Consider the following 17,072-nt stretch of genomic DNA (forward strand, 5'->3'; position numbering starts at 1 on the left):
CACAGGCAAAATCACTGACAATAGGAAGGGAGTTTTGGAATTTGGAAAGAGTTTGGATATAGAAAGGCAGCTTTTTTGACTGAGGATAGAGACTAAGATGACAGGGGGGATAGTGCAGGACACAAAGGAGCGATGGCAGCTCAGCAGCTGACTGTGGGGCACAGAGAGCAAGAGGTGTATAACAGAAGCAGCAACACAGATGTTCAGGGTATTGCAGATAGAAGTCTCCCATGTTATTTGCTACTCTATCTCGCTACTCTGTTTTTAGTCTCAGAAATGGATTGGATTTATGGATTTGAGCCATACTGTGCTGAAAAGAATTCGCTTTTCCCCCTTCCTGTCAGAGACTTAATTGTCTGAGTCTAACAAGAGATTAGTAGTGGGAAGCAGGACTTGGCCAATGTGGCTGAGTTTTTCTCATGACATCCAGGGTATGCTGAAGAATCTTCCTCGGTTCTAAGTGGGCAGAGCATCAATCAGCACCTGCATTTTGCAAAGCTTTGCAGTAGAGGTATTTTCTAGGCTTGTAAAGCCACTGCTCCTCAATGTCTCAGGCCAGAAATTTTCTTGGAGCAAGCTGTTACAGAGACTAGCAAGGCAGAAGGTGGAATCTGTGGGGTTTGATTTTTCCAGTCGTTGGCAGTGGAATAAGATTCTGTATCATGACTCTTGATGTTTAGTCCTGAGATATGGATCATAAGAGCCCTATGTTTCCCCTGGGCTTGCAGGCTTGTGTATCTCTTCAGACACTCCATACACTGGTTTCTAAAAGAGCAGAGTAGTGTACAGATGGTTATCCTCTCCTAGCTGTCCTGAGAAATAGGTAGAAGCAGACAAAGTTGTGGCTTTCATAAATGCTTTCTTCGACTGAATGCAGGGCACTCTGAGGCAAAATTTCCAGGTAGCTAAATAAATCAAGGAGAAAAACATCAGAAGCCTACTAGATGCAGAGTTTTTGTGCATGACTCTGAAGGCAAAGGACCACCAATGAGGCACTTTGCTAACACACCCTCTAACACAGCGCTGGTGTCGCCGTGGGTGTGAGCACTGCTGCACTAGACACGGCTTTAACAGGAGCTCATAAGCCTCATCTCAGAAGATGCAAAAACCGTGAGACTGATTCCTCTAACATTTACATTTAGCCAAATGATTTTCATGGCTAGTCCTTGATAAAAACTTACATCTGACAATTATTATTTGAAGCACTGGATTATTATTTTTATGACTAGGGAGGTGCAACACTGGAACAGATTGCCCAGAGAGGTGGCAGATGCCCTGTCCATGTAAATGTTTAAGGTCATGTGGATAGGGCTCTGAGCTACCTGATCTAGTTGAACATGTTCCTGCTTACTGCAGGGCAGCTGAACTAGCTGACTTTTAACAGTCACTTCCAGCTCAACCCATTCTATGTTTCTACGAAGTTAGCCATGAATTACATTTAAAATGAACCACCACATGTTTAGTTTTGTTGCATTTGATATGTGTTTTTGTAGCAGGTGGTGGCTGGTATCTGTTTATTAGCTTCTTGTGGAAGACTTTTTGCTGCTGTATGACTAGTGTGTAAAGTTCCTCCTCACAATTAATTCAACACACTGCCACTTTACATTTCCAGCTCATCAGCGGTTACCAGTTACCACCTAGCAACCTGTCGAAGACTAACAAAGCTGACCCCCTCGTGCAGATAGAAATTTATGGTGTGCCAGAAGATCAAACAAAAAGAAGATCTAGTGTTATAAAAAGCAATGGTGAGCATGGGTCTGGTTCTCTTGACTATGAGCAAAGAGTAATAATATGTTATGAAGAATTAGATCTTTCTCATCCTGAGAAGTTGTTAAATACTTATGGAGGCTGGAACCATTTTTCCAAAGACCAGGATCTTCTGGCACAGTCAGCAGCAGAAATTCATGCCATGTGCCACTTCTGTAGACTCCTAGCTGAAGGAAGCACAGACTCTCCTAGTCAAAAGCTTTTCTACAGGACGATGAAATGTGTTGTCTTTACGCACCGCTCTGGGCTCACCCTGGACTGCTCATCCCCACATAGGCAGCCACTTCCACCTGCCCTCCCTCCTTCTGCTTCAGTGGGATGGAGGAGAGATTCAGAAGTGCAAAAGAAAACTCTTTGCTGAGATAAAGACAATTTAATAGGTAATGTGAGAGCTGCACTTCAAGAAAGTGAAACAGAGCATTCCCCACTTCCCCTGCTCAGGCAGGTGCTCGGCCATCTCCAGGAGAGCAGGGCTGTTTGGGAAGACAGACTGTCTGAAATTCTGTCTGTCTTCCCTTCCTCCTTCTTTCCACTATGATTTTATGCTGAGCATGACGTTACAGGGCTTGGGGTAACTCTTTGGTCAGTTGGGGTGAGCTGTACCAGCCATGTCTTGTGCACCTTCAGCCTGCTTACTGGGGTGGGGAAGGGGGGGTTGAAACGTGATAAGGAGAACAGTCCCTAACACTGTGTAAGCATTGCTCAGCTGAGTTATTAACACTGGTGTGTTTCCAACCCTATTTTGGTCAGAAATCCAAAACACAGCACCATATCAAAGACAGGGACTGCACTGAGTGCACTGAGGGGGACTGGAGCAGCTGTCCGACAAAGAGGCTGGGAGAATTGGGCCTGGTCAGCCTGGAGATGGGAGGGCTCTGAGGAAACCTTACAGTGGCCTTCCAGCACCTGAAAGAGGCCTACAAGAAAGCTGTGGGGGACTGTTTACAAGAGCATGTAGCAATAGGACAAGGGCCAAAGGCTTTACACTAGAGCAGGGTAGACTTAGATTGGAGATGTCCCTACTGACTGCAGTGGGGTTGACCTAGATGACCTCTAGAGATCCCTTCTCACCCACGGCATTCTATGACTTTATGGTAGGGGCTAACAGAAAGCAAGCTAACCCTATCCCAGCCCAGCTAAGTACGCCAATTAGTGAACTGAAAGGCCTTTTTGTCGAAGAAATGTCTGTGACTTCTTTGCTTAGCTCAGAGGAATTTTCTCAAAGGAGTAGTCCCTTAATTGCTTGACAGGTGAAGTGTGTACTCTTTGTAGTTATCTTTTAGCATTCCTTTACCACATAGAACTTCTTGGTGCCTCAAAGTTGCCTGTGATCTCCCTTCTATTTTTCCCTTTTCCCTTTTGTAGATGGCTGTTGTTTTAAATCTGCCCTGGATTTTTTTCTCTGTGTGAGCACTGCTCAAAACACCTCACCTCCTGTTCCCTGTCTCCTTTCTCTATTTTTAGTCAAGTGATTGCTTTCCTACTCTAATTTATTTAGCTCCTAATTTCCAACATTGTGAAAGGGGAAACATTAGGAAAAACATGAAACTGGTATAGCTCTAGGAAAATCGAAGTTGAGCAGAGGTCCTTAACCTGGCTATCAATGTCTCGTTTTGCTCTCTTCTACATGATGACACCAACTTTCTTAAGCTTTTGATTTCCTGTATTATGAAGCTAATGCAGGAGAAATCCTTAGAAGGGGCTGTCCCTCACACTGTAGATAAGTTTTAAGCTCTCTCTGTTTGCTTCATTCTGAGAGCTTCCCTCCAGCAGTTTTAACTCCATAACTATACCAGAGGTGCGATCTCCATAGCACTGAAGTCATCATTCATTTGAATGGGCACAGCAATCTAGGGAAGAAGCACAAATCATTACCAGTCTGGACTGGTCACAGTAGGTAACAATTCAGACGTTAAGGAGAGTAAGCAGAATGGTATTTTGACACTGCGAATTTTCTCTTTTCCTTAGCTTTGAACCCTCGATGGGATGAAACTTTCTCTTTCACTGTCCAAGTTCCACAACTGGCACTGATACGCTTCTGTGTCGAGGACGAGATATCTGTGGTTGCAAATGAATTCCTCGGTCAATACACTTTGCCAGTGCTCAGCCTGGGTAGAGGTAATATTTTCATGAGCCACATACAACAGCTCAAAAAAATCTACAGCATTGCAGGATTTTACCATTAATGTGGATTTGCCAAGTGCAGTGTTATATTTGCTTACTAAAGGAGAGTATTATAACCATAGGTAAAAATTACACTCTGCTTTTGTGTCATTGTAGTGCCTGAAGGCAAATACATGGTGTAGAAATCAAAGAATATTAATGACACTCAACTATTCCTACAGCAGTAGTCCACTCTATATAGAAACTACTCAGGTATTTTAACTCATTGCAATAGCACAGTAAGAGAAATTAGAACTACTATAAAGACAACAGCTATGTCCATTTGCTACTCACACCCAAACCCCAATACAGGCCAAATTAAAACAAAGACTCCAGAAATCCTCAGGTAAGTTGCCTGCAACTTTTCAGAGTTGAGATCAAAGAATGTAAACAAGGTATTTGTCATGGTAGTGCTTCTTGTGTTGTTGCAGAATCTTCTCTGAACAAGAGGCTGCACACACATAAAGAGCTAACACAGAAGTCAGTAGGCCAAGGAGAAAGGCTTTTGTAAACTGCCTCTTTACTGTATTGAATTCCCAAAGCTATTTCAGACAAAACAATCAACCAGCTTCTATTAGTGAATGAAGATGTGAATGCAAAATGTTAGAGCTGGCACTGAGCACTGTGCCTTTTTTATTAAGCTTAACAGAATTTTTAATGGCTTTTGCTGTACAGATGCTGAAGTCATAAAGCTGTTTGTGATTGTTAGTTGAGGCTGAGGAGTTACGCAAGAACAAAGAGGTTGCTCTCAAAGAAAACTTGCTTTTATCTCCAACATAAATCTTTACACTTACCACCTTTTACTTATTTATATTTTTTGGAGCAATGAAAACCAAACCAACAAAACCCCAACCAAACAGCCCAGCCAACTCAATGTCTGAGACATTTAAACAGCAGACACTAAAGCTTGTAAAACCATCAGCTTGGGCTCTTCTTCTTCGCTTGTTTGTGGAATTTTTCAATGCATCTCCACTGTGACTGTATGAGTAGTTTCGGTCACAAACGGGGGAGCTATCTTTTGGCAAAGTGAAAGCATGTAGATTCTACAAGAGAAGGTTTGAGTGGACTAATTCAGAATGCTAGGAAATGAGTGTATGTACGTGCAAAAGCTTTGAATGATCTCAAAGAGGTGACCCTGTCCCCCATTTAACACCATGTGAAAAAATGTAAGATGCCATCAAGATGCCCAGAGGCATAAGTAAAATGCTGAGGTGAAGTGACTGATACTATTGCAGTGCTTAACGTTGAGATCTTCAGGTTCCAGATCTTGAACCACGGCTTTGATTTAGCTTCCTAAATAGCGAATGGGAAAACCAATGTGTCTTACAAAGGCAGTCCCAACAGTCTGCATTTCTTGGGAAAGAACTGTGTAAACCATGCTGAAGAGTGAGTTAGGATTTAAATCTCACTCTTCACAGCTTCAATTGCTTTAATCTGCTCTACAGCACTGCCTCTCCTTCCCCAGGATTCATATCCCCAAGGTGTCCCCTGAGGGCAAGCTTCTTTCAAAAGCTGAGCAGTGCTTACATCTTTTTTTTTGCCTTTTCCTCTTCGGCAGCTCTCTGCCATCACTACCCTCCCCTGCATTTTCTTTTGAAAGGATTCAAATGCCTCCCTTTTCCCAGCAGAAGCCTCCCAACTCAGCTGGAGATCACACTGAGGAAGAAAGGTGGCTGCCCACCTGTAGCAGTATTTGATTTCTTTAATGCACTGATTAAGTAGGTATACTCAGAGGGGCTGAAAATAACGCTCTAGCTGGGTGGTAAAAAGTAAGAGGAGAGGGTCCCAGGTTACAGGCCTCGTCCCACTGAGTCCTCTATGTAGTATACTACACAAAGAGGAATTCAGTTCTTACTATTATGACTGTGTCAATGAATAGTTAATGGTTCCACACAAACTGAAATAAGTTCAATGACAAAAAAGTTTTACTGCTCCCAAGACACTTTGTAGAATGTGCTATAGATAGGGGCTAGAACACAGCCTTTAGAAATGAGTCTTAGTGCTTGAAGTGTATCTTTGGAGAGGAAATAAACCAAGTCTTCCACATACTGCGTGCATGCTCTGACAGCTGAGCTCAAATGCATTTTGCCTGGACTGAGCTTTAGGATCTGCTGTCCAGAAGTTGAAGCTCTGTGCCAAGGTGAACTTTCATGTTGTGTAAAAGAAGCAAGAAAATCTAACTCCCCCTAAATGAGAGATGCAAAAACTACATAGAGAGAGATGACACACCTGATGTAGGATGGTAAAACCTGCAGTGCTCTACATGGATGCCTATTCATAATAGATAACTGCAGTTACCTACAAAACATGGGGCACTTTCAAAAATCAGAAGTAATATTGTTGATTATGAAGAAATAGTGCAGCTTCACTGCCACGTACAGCAATCCAAAACCTGGGGCTGTGGAGAGGGGATCGCTGCATTTTGAGCAGGCGAGTTAACGAAGTTTGAAGCCAAGAGCTATTTGCGCTCCTGCTGCACCCGCAACCAAATGAGCGTGAAGTTTCTGAGGCATGCCTTACCTCTGACACTGGGAATCACTGACATACAAGGGAAGATCCTTAACGGGCATAAGATACCTGGTAGAAAGCCTGACACCACATGTGTTTCCTGCCCCAGCTGGACATGTATTACTGCTGTAACACTCTTCTTCTCCCCAGCTCTGCCAGTGCCGATTCCCAAGGTTCTGCTGTCAGAACCAAGCATGCAGCACAAAACATCTTTGGATGTTAGAATGCATGCCTCCCTGTGTTCAGATACCACCGGGCTGAAAGGTTTTAAGGACCACCACGTCCTGAAAGACACTGGAGTTTTCCACTCTGTGTCCAGAACTACAATACTGCTTATGGAGAGAAAAAAAGAAAACACAAACAAGAGAAATGGGAGTTGACTTATGTATCACTTCAGTTTATTGTAAAGTAATTTAGAGAATCACAGATTAGGCTGTATTTGCAAGTAGATCATGAAAGCAGCTCAACAGAAGATTTGCATTTGTGGTCAGTACACTAATGAAGTGCCATTTTATTTACAGGTTACCGTAACATTCCCCTGCTGTCCAAAGATGGTGGCAATCTCGAACCTGCATCACTCTTTGTTCATGTCTGGTACTACTAACAATGCTCTGCAGCAGCAACTGCTCTGGAAGATCACATCCCACTTAATAAAGCAACATCACTTGGTTTGCAGCAGCCCACTCATCTGGTTTGGCATGTCCTCCATTATTTGATTAAGCTAATGGGACTTCACGTGTGAGTTTCCTTACAAAAGTGACCTACTGTTGAGGTTCTGCAGCACAATACATACAGTGTGGGCAGCAGGGCAAGGGAGGTTCTTCTGCCCCTGGACTCAGCACTGCTCAGGCCACACCTTGAGTGCTGTGTCCAGTTCTGGGCTCCTCAAGTCAAGAGAGATGTTGAGGTGCTGGAAGGTGTCCAGAGAAGGGCAGCAAGGCTGGGGAGGGGCCTGGAGCACAGCCCTGTGAGGAGAGGGTGAGGGAGCTGGGGGTGTGCAGCCTGCAGCAGAGGAGGCTCAGGGCAGACCTCATTGCTGGCTACAGCTACCTGAAGGGAGGCAGTAGCCAAGTGGAGTCAGTCTCTGGTTGATTGTACAGGGCTGGGTGCTAGGTCAGGCTGGATGAGCTTCAGGGTCTCTTCCTGTTTGATTCTGTGATTCTGTATCTACCCAGTTAACTGCAGAGTTCTTAATCATGGCTAAGGAACACCCCAACCCCTATTACAGTGACATGTTCCTTTCTTTAATACCAAAAAGCTCTGGTTGCAGACACTTCTGGTAATATTATAGTTTAATGGTCTTTTTACTTACTGCCATTTTAATTGTGTTTTATTTAATATGGCTCTAAGATTGAAACAATGATTAGAAAATGTCACAGAAAACAATACTATTAGAAAACTGCATTACATTTGCAATCAGGAAACAGAGTAGACTAAGAAGAACCTAAAATCAATATTGAACTGTAAGGCCAGCTAATTTGGTAACATTGTAAACTGGCCTAGATGGGTTTTTCTGTGCCTGAGTAACAAGTGACTTGATTTTTTTACCCAAGAGGCCTCATAATCTGAAATGTTATAATCCCTATCTTTACAGTGCTCATATCTGTATGCTAGCCAATATCCCTTTCAAGTGGTACATTTGGTATAGCTGTTTTCAGCTCTGCAGAATACTAATACTACCGATATTCAAGCAGAGCTCCCCCCACCTCCCTTGACTGAGGAGGAGTGTAACTTCCCCAGGCAATTTGCTGTATCTGTTCCCAGATAAAAACTGATCAACTGACGCAGCAAATGGGCTTGATGCTGAGAAGAACTCCAGCATATTTCTTTTGCTAAAGAACTCTCCTAGGCACTTTTCAGGAGCTTTGCACAACACTACCTTCTGAAGACCCATCTGTGAGTGTCCTCTGGGAGAAGGCAGCAACCGTCAGCTTCTGGTATTATTATCCATCCACTGGCTACTTTTCCACCCTGTAGAACAAGTGTCAGACCTACTCACCCTGTGGTAACATCAAATGTTACAACAGGTCAGGTGACAAATCAGCATCCTCTAGTGTCTTAAAAACGTGCCCTTGGTCCTCAAAATGTGGAAGTACACAGCCAGCTCTCTGTGTAAAAGGCTGGCAGTCGCTGACAGTTTATGGTGCCTGCTTATGTGCTAAATGTTTAAAGATGTGCTTATCTGCTTTCTCACTGCAGCTTAATATGCTTTGAAGAACAGATCCCACAGCTGGCCTCAGTCAACTCAGGAACCACTCACAGGCATTGTTCAATATGTACATTTTATAGCCCTGAGGTCAACGCACATATTGACTCGATTCCCTTACGCAGCATAAGGATGCAACCTGGTAAGTCTGGTAAGCAAATTCCTTACACCATCACCTTAAACAAACACCACACTGAAAGCAAAGCCCACTTTGAATAGGCTTTCTTTATTCATGGATATGAGCTTCTTCCTTCTCACAACCAACCAGCTCTATCTGCCTGGCTACAACAAAGCACAGTGACAAGTGAATACCCTGCACTGAACCTTGCAGTCTACCGAAAGAGACAAGCACAGGGAAGTACACTGCACAAAAGGAGTCAAGTGCAAAGATTTAAAGCTGCTTCTTTAGAAAGTATTGATTGGATAAGATTTGACATGAAATTGGCTAGACATCTGAAATCCATTGGCACGCAGGGAAACATCCTATAGTTCTCTGGTGAAATCATGGTGTGCAGTGGGGTCATAGCAGATGCTGTTAAATGACACCATTACAGCATTGTTTCAGCACAGTCAGGAAGATTAATGGTCAAGGCATTATGCCCCACGCTTTGATGTGTGCGGAATTCATTAGTCGCAGTGCTATTTAATATGAAGCAAACAAGAACCTTTATTGCTGGCGTTAGAATTTCCTGCATGCTGCTACAAGTGAGTTCTTAAACTCATGCTGACAGGAATCTGTTGCAGGAAGATGGTAGCAATTTTGAGACAACAGCCTTATGATTAGAAACATTAAGGTATGTGACCAGCAGATGACTGCATATTTTCAAGGGTAACTGAGACTGTAACCAGTGGAGTCCCACAGGGGTCACAACTGGGACCAGTTCTGTTCAATATATTCATCAATGACCTGGGTGAGGGCACAGAGAGCACTGCCAGCAAGTTTGCTGGTGGAACCAAACTGGGTGGAGTGGCTGCCATGCCAGAAGGCTGTGCTGCCATTCAGCCAGACCTGGACAGGCTGAGGGCTGGGCAGGAAGAAATTTAATGAATTCAAGAAGGGCAAGTAAAGAGTCTTGCACTTGAGAAAGAACAGCCCCAAGGAGTAGGACAGGTTGGGGGCTGAGCTGTAGGAAGGCAGAGAAGGGGAAAAGGATCCTAGAGGATGGAAGGTTGACCATGAGCCAGCAATATGCTCTGGTGGCCAGGAGGAGCAACGACATTCTGGGGTGGATCAGAAGGGCTGTGGTTAGTAGGTCAAGAGAGGTTCTCCTGTGCCTCTGCTCTAGTAAGGCCATGTCTGGAGTCCTGGGTCCAGTTCCAGGCCCCCCAGTTCAAGTGGGACATAGAACTGCTTGAGAGAGTCCAGCACAGAGCCACAACGATGCTGAAGGGAATAGAACAGCTCTGTTAGGAGGAGAGCCTGAGGGAGCTGGGGCTGTGCTGCTGGGAGAGGAGAAGACTGAGAGGTCACCTCAGCAATGGTTATCAATAGATGCAGGTGAGTGCCAGGAGGCTGGAGCTAGGCTCTGCTGGGTGATGCCCAGTGCCAGCACAAGGGGCAGTGGTGGAAGCTGAGGCATAGAAGTCTCATTTAAATATCAGGAGGAATTTTTTTTCACTGTGAAGGTGACAGAGCCCTGGAGCAGGCTGCCCAGGGGAGTTGTGGAATCTCCCTCTCTGGAGATATTCAAAACCTGCCTGGTTGTGTTCCTGTGTAATCTGGTCTAGGTGATCCTGCTCTGGCAGGGGTCTAGACTGGATGAGCTTTTGAGGTCCCTCCCAGTCCGCAGGATTCTGTGAGACAAACAAACAAACAAAAGAGTAATTGAAGATGAGAACAAGTCCAGCATTTTTTCTTACTAGTATCAGGTTAAAGGATGAGAAAAAACAGCCTGAAATTGTGCCGGGGAGATTTAGGTTGGGCATGATGAACAATTCCTTTGCTGCAAGAGCAGTCAGGCATTGGAACAGGCTACCCAGGGAGGTGGTGGAGTCAGCATGCCTAGAAGTGTTCAAGCCATATGTAGCCATGGCATTTTGGGACACGGTTTAATGGCCATGGTGGTGTTGGTTTGAAGGTTGGGCTTGATCTTGGAGAGCTTGTCCAACCCAAACAATTCTATGACCACACGATATTACTCACCCAGGAGCTTCCAGTTCTGCCAACTTCTTCAGCTGATCATCAGTGAGCAGAAAGAAGCAGCTGATCACAGAGGAGCTCAACCTAAGTAAGGAGGTCCAGCCAGCACCCGTGGGTAATGTTAGAATGATCATCATGTCCCTATCCTACATAGCCGGGGGGCCACCGAGGCCCCCCGGCCTTTAGATCCCCTCCACCAGTCACCCGGTGCACACCACAGGCACTCACCAGTGATCCCAGGAGGAGGATCCCTCTGCCCAGTTGGGCAAACTTGGAGCTTCTGCCTTTCCTGGGGCCCATTAAAAAGGGGAGTGGGAAGGAGGGGCAAAGTGGCCACACCTGGGTTTGGGAGGCGACCTCAACAGAGGCCAGGTGTGCTGGGTTTGGGAGGAGACCTCAACAGAGCCCAGGTGCTCTGGGTTTGGGGGAAAACACATTGTGAGGTGGGAGGGGCAGATATGTTGGAAAAGGGGAGGTGGTGCTGAAAGGAGGGAGATGGAGAGGAAAAGAGGACGATGGGGGAAAGTGTGGATGAAAAAAAATAACAGAAATGAAGCCTGGTGTGTAATAAACAAAAGGTGGTGCTGCTCTGGCAGGGGCTTTGGACTGGGTGATCTTTCAAGGTCCCTGCTAGCCCCTGACATTCTGTGATTCTGAGATAAAAGGTACCCTGTGAAAGGGGTGAAGAAACATTAGAGGACAGATAACTGAGTTATGTTGGACATTTAAATGATGCTGTTTCCCAGGGGATACCACTTCTCCTCATTTAACTGCACACAGCTCAGCTGAATGTTAACAGCTCCCACAAACGTTCCTTTGCTTTTCACAACGAGCTTCAGTATCCGGCCTTGGAGCTCTGTGACTCTGTCATACACCACCTGAAATCATACACAGTGAAACAGAAACCCCACATAAAAATCTGTGCACTGATTTAGCAGACCAAACACCTACTGCACCACGGCATTCAGGATGATGATTACACCTCTTGTAATAAGTGCCTTAAACTGCTCTCCAGCATTACAAACTACTGACCAGGAGGAGAATTCACTTCACTAAATGAATTATCTCAGAAGTATATTTGACCTTACGCAGTTCATGGAAATGTGACTCCACCACTTCAGGGCTGTGAAATATGGGCACCAAGCACTGTGAACACATGGCCAAGGTGTGGTGTAATGCCTGAGAGAAAAACAGGTGTCAGTCGGTCTCCCCCTGCAAATGGAAGCTCTGACTCGGGCAGAACTTTGAACTTGAATGTGAAGAACTATCAGCTCTGCCATGAAGTTCACGAGAGCAGACAGACAGGGGCTACTCTTCATGGACAGAGGCTCATTCTCTAAAAGCATAGATTGTTGTGGCTTTGAAATGCCTTCTGACAGGAAAGGGTTTGATACGTGGCTTTGCTCAGGAAGCCCAGCAAAACTGGCTGGATCTCAGTGCTTTTTTAACCTATGAATATTGTGATATGGAGAAAGGGATCGAGTGCACCCTGAGCATGTCTGCAGATGGCACCAAGCTGTGTTGCACAGTCGACTTGCTAGAGGGCAAGGATCCATCTGGAGGGACCTGGACAGGCTGCAGAGGTGTGCCCAGGACAACCTCATGGCATTCAACAAGGCCAAGTGTAAGGTCCTGCACCTGGATGGGTGCAGTCCCAAGCACAACTCCAGGCTGGGTGGGGGATGGCTGAGAGCAGCCCTGAGGAACAGGCCCTGGGGATATGGGGTGATGAAGAGCTCCACATGAGCCTGCAGTGTGAGTGCAGCCCAGACAGCAACCTTGTGCTGGGCTGCAGCAAGAGCAGTGTGGGCAGCAGGGCAAGGGAGGGGACTCTGCCCCTTGGCTCTGCTCTCCTCAGACCCCACCTGCAGTTCTCTGTGCAGTTTTGGAGCCCCCAGCACAAGCAGCATGTGAAACTGTTTGAGCCAGTCCAGAGGATGCCACCAAGATAATGAGAGCGCTGAAGCAGCTCTACTATGAGGACAGGCTGAGAGTGGGGGCTCTGCAGCCTGGAGAAGAGAAGACTTGGAGTGGCTTTCCAATATCTGGAGGAGGCTAGAGGAAGGCTGGGGAGGGACTACTGACAAGGTCTTGTAATGACAGGAGGAGGAGGAATTGGTTTAAACTGGCAAAGGGGAGATTCAAACTGGATGTTAGGAAGAAGTTCTTTGCAGTGAGGGTGGTGAGACACTGGCACAGGTTGCTCAGGGAGGTTGTGGAGCACAGAATCACCCAATGTGATCTTCTCCCTGGAGGTGTTCAAGGCCAGGTTGGATGAGTCCTTGAGCGACCTGTTCTAGTGGGAGGTGTCCCTGCCTATGGCAGGTAGTTGGAACTGGCTGAGCTTTGAGGTCCCTTCCAACCTAAACCTTTCTATGATTGTATTTGTTCCATGTTCCTTAGCAATGCCTTTTTGCCTCACAGAGGAGCACCACATTGGCGCTGAGGACCGCAGTTTTTTCTCAGTACTGCACTTGTGATTCATTCTTGTGGTACATATCAGAACTAAACAAACAAAGACCAAGCCAAAACAAAACGAATTTTCCTTCTAACCAAGGCTTCCCCAAAGTTCCAAAGCCGTTCTAGCTCCAACAAACCCCTGTCACACAAAAAAAAGGTAACAGTTCTCCTTTGAAACCAGCCTGTGTCGCTCTCCTGTTGCAACAGAAACCACTTGATGCCTGTTGCTGGATCAACTGTACCCAAATGTGCCCACGGTGAAAACGCCTGTGCTCCTTTCATGGAGCCATCAAACATTACACGTCAGGGAAAGCTCAGCCCACTCAGCAGGAGCTGTGTATGTGGAACACCTCTAAGCCTGGGCCGGATTTAGCAACGTGGGACTTAGTAAATGTGGATGTTTCTGTTAGTGGAGCATTGATCCTTCTCAAATGAGGCACCTTGCTTAGCGCCTCTGTAGAAAACTACTAAGGCCTACAGTTTTAAAAATATCTTTGAAGTCAGCTTGCTACTCTGAGGAACCTCTGAGGTGAATTGAAGAATTGTTACTGCTGTATTTCCTGCATTTAAGGAGAAGGAAAAACCCCAACAATCTGGAGCGATAGGCTGACAAGAACGAGTTGCATTCAGGACGGATTCCTGTGTTGCAGTCTCTGCATTCATCAAGAGCTGCTGAGTGAACTGTGTGTGGGTTGATGAAATGTGAAAGGATGCTCTCAGCTAGTTTCAGGCCTGAAAGGTAAGCTTTGTTCAGAGAAGTACATTGAAGCTAGAAGTTGTAGGGCTGGAAATGTTATTTGCTTTAAATTTTAATCTCTGTGTGTAGTTTAAAAAGCAAATGCAGTGACAGACTGCCACTTCAGAAGTGGGAGCCATCTTAGAGGCCTTTGCTATGCAAACTGCTTGGATTCCCTGGGCAATCTGAATGCAGCCCTATTGCACTGCTGAGTTAGGAAGAGCCAGACTGAGCCCCTTCTAGCTTGGATCTCTGCAGGCTGCACTGCTGAGTCCTCTCCACACCTACAGGTACAAGAGGCAGAAGCAGACACGGAAGACGTCCGTCAGAGACAAAGTCTACAAAGGCTCAGCCACAGCAATGTTCTCCACGCTGAGTGGCAAGAAGAAGGTGGCCTGACCTTCATAGGTGAACCCAGGGGGCACAAAACTGGTGGATCTTCCGGACAACTCCAGCTGGCCTGGGCTGCCCCTGTGGGACTACAGAATGACTTTGTCCAGACTGCAAGCTGCAAGGATGTCACAGTGGGACAGGACATCAGGGTCCTCTGCCAACAAGCACCAAAAGGCAGGACAGCAAGCTCCGGTGTATGGGGGTAACTGGTGCTGTGGGGGTGAACGGCCACTGCCGTGGGTTGTGGGGGAAAGAAAAACTCTCCCACTCATTCTTCATAGCTGGCTTTTACTAGAAAGGTTTTACCATGACTACCAGATGACTACCATGATAATCCTGTACTTACCACAATACCAGAAATCTCTGGAAATCATAGTTTGGAACAGCTGTCATGGAACTTGTTCTTGGTGCTTTTCAGTTGGGATCTTTGCCTGTTTCACCAGATTTTATGTGAATCAAAAACTTTCCAGCTCCTCTGTCCCCTAGTGGCATCTCCCTGCCAAACCCAAGTTGAAATGAAGGCTGAAGTCCGGGTACAGGTATAATTTAGATCAGAGAAGCGATGCTGATGTTACCATGGAAAAGTGCCTTTTCTTTGTCAATAGATTACAAGTTTCATCTCCAGATGTGGCTTGAAGCCATCAAAAAGTGCATGTGTAAGTTGCACGAGCCAAGAAATCTTCAGCATGATGGAGCACAGCAGGTGTGAACAGAGGTAATGAACAGCTTTCGGTCTCTGGACAAAAAGAGGCTCTAAGCTCTGAGCAGTGCTAGAGCCTACAGTGCAGGGTGGGTGGTTTTGAAATGACCCCAAGGAAGTGCTTCTAAAATAGTACGGCATACTCATCTGGAGCAGGGTGTGCATCATCAGGAGGTAGGGACGAAGGGGCTGGAGAGAATTGAATTGGCACAGCAATAAAACAAATGCCATCTGCCAGAACTTCATAACCAGAACAGTGGAATCCTGAAATGATTGTGCGGTTAAGAATATTTGTGCCCAGCTGGATCAAACAGAAGTGAGTTACACACGGCCACGCCACAGCCATCAGTGGGACAGTCAGGACTTTCCCAATGCCTGTCTCTAAAAAGAGAAGCACTGTTGACCTACAGGAGTCTAATGACATTTTAATTGCAAATGCAGAACAGTTGCTTCTCCACAGGTAGCCATGGCATAGTTCCTAGATTTCCTCTTAATTGGCCAAATTAGCTTTGATGCATGGTACTGGAGGGAGTGGCTGTGGGTCCTGGGGCAGCTCTCCCCCTGCCACCCCTCCAGCAGGACTGCTGGAACTGTTCTGAACGTTGCAGGACAGGGTGTCCACGACTCTGAGGGCACCTGCAATAACAGCAGCAGACTAAGAGAGGGCCCAGGAAGATCTGCTTACATTTGGCTGCACCTCAAGGGCAGGGTGGAGAGAGTTCCCTCTGGTTTTGGCTTGGTTACAGCAGTACGCACTCTGCTTTGCCTTGGAGCTTTGCTCATTTCATGGCTGCACATATGTGCAAACGCTTGGGAGACAAACTGAGGACAACTGAGACCTTGAAGCACTTCTCAGTGCAAATGCTAGACATAGGAGCAAGATCTTAGGTCGTTGTGAATTTTCTTAGCAACAGCTTAAAGCATTCAGAATTCTTTTCAATTTCTTAACTTCCTTAGTTTTTGCTGAGCCACTCTGGAACTCCTGGAGTAGTTTTGATTTACTCCTAGCAGTCACCTCTGAGCAGGTGTGTTAGCCATTAAACTGCGTTCCATGTTCTCTGAATTCTTTCTCCTCTCCTCCTTAACCATCATTTTTTTAGCTGTATTAGTCTGAACACAACAAATGTGTCAAATAATGGAATAGGAGAAGCAAAGACAAAGAGTAAAAAGTGACTCAAGCATTTGGCATAGTTCATTTTATTGCCAGCCCTCCTGGACTTTCACATCTTCACTCTCACGCATGATTAACACTCAAAACTAAAACGCACTTTTGCAAGGCTGATAATTGCTGGAGGCAGTCATAAGCAATAAAAGTATAAAACTAAACCCAAAAATACCCAAGAGGAGTGTGTGTCAGTATTCTCTCTCTTGAACACAGAGAGAAATTAATATTCAGCTTCCTTTGAGCCATTTGGCTTTAATGAAAACTTAGGAACTCATAAAAGAGGCCAGTACATTTCTGCGCACAGCATTTTGGACATAACTAACTTAAAAGACAGATGATTTGTATTTCCAGTCGTTTCTCTTCCCTGGGGCAGCTCCTGCCTCAGTCTACCAGCCTTGGACAGCAAATGCATGCAGAATGCTATCACATATGGAGGAGCAGATCTGCTAACAGCAGAAGCACTGGGTTTGAAATGTCCAAGTTCAGTGGAACCGTATGTCCCCACTGCCATTAGCAGCTCCTGGTGAAAAAGACTGAGCATCTGTGAAAAGAGCTCTGAGGAAAGAATATTAAAGTTCTCATGCATTGGAACGCTCCTTAACCACAACTACATCTCTTCCCAGTGACTGGCATCTGATTGCAGACAGGGTTTTGGATTTTCCTGCATTCAACTTGATCTAATAATGCCTAGAAAGAGAATTGTCTTTCAGGGCTGCTGTCTGCATGTAGTCTGGTCTGGATTCTTTACAAGGAATGTTATTATATAATCATGTTATGTATCTTGGCTTTAAATACTTTTCAGATGTAAAGGGATCTCTTTAGATAGCTCAGTTG

General features: G+C 45.6%; 2 protein-coding genes across 2 annotated transcripts in view; one reads left to right on the forward strand and one right to left on the reverse strand.

Annotated features, from left to right (window-relative positions):
• PLCZ1 (phospholipase C zeta 1) overlaps positions 1–7,128 on the forward strand; it is a 49,207-nt gene extending 42,079 nt beyond the window's left edge. Inside the window, exons 11-13 of the mRNA XM_064155585.1 lie at positions 1,613–1,745; positions 3,736–3,885; positions 6,960–7,128. Of these exons, the coding sequence (XP_064011655.1) occupies positions 1,613–1,745; positions 3,736–3,885; positions 6,960–7,042 (366 nt within the window). The 3' untranslated portion in view covers positions 7,043–7,128. The remainder of the gene's footprint in view (positions 1–1,612; positions 1,746–3,735; positions 3,886–6,959) is intronic.
• Positions 7,129–10,081: 2,953 nt separating this feature from the next.
• The window catches only part of PIK3C2G (phosphatidylinositol-4-phosphate 3-kinase catalytic subunit type 2 gamma), a 209,831-nt gene continuing 202,840 nt past the window's right edge, over positions 10,082–17,072 (reverse strand). Inside the window, 2 exon segments of the mRNA XM_064155587.1 lie at positions 10,082–10,438; positions 10,788–11,662. Coding sequence (XP_064011657.1) covers positions 11,510–11,662 — 153 coding nt within the window. The 3' untranslated portion in view covers positions 10,082–10,438; positions 10,788–11,509.

Source organism: Pogoniulus pusillus, chromosome 15 (genome assembly GCF_015220805.1).
Source record: "Pogoniulus pusillus isolate bPogPus1 chromosome 15, bPogPus1.pri, whole genome shotgun sequence".
NCBI lineage: Eukaryota > Metazoa > Chordata > Aves > Piciformes > Lybiidae > Pogoniulus > Pogoniulus pusillus.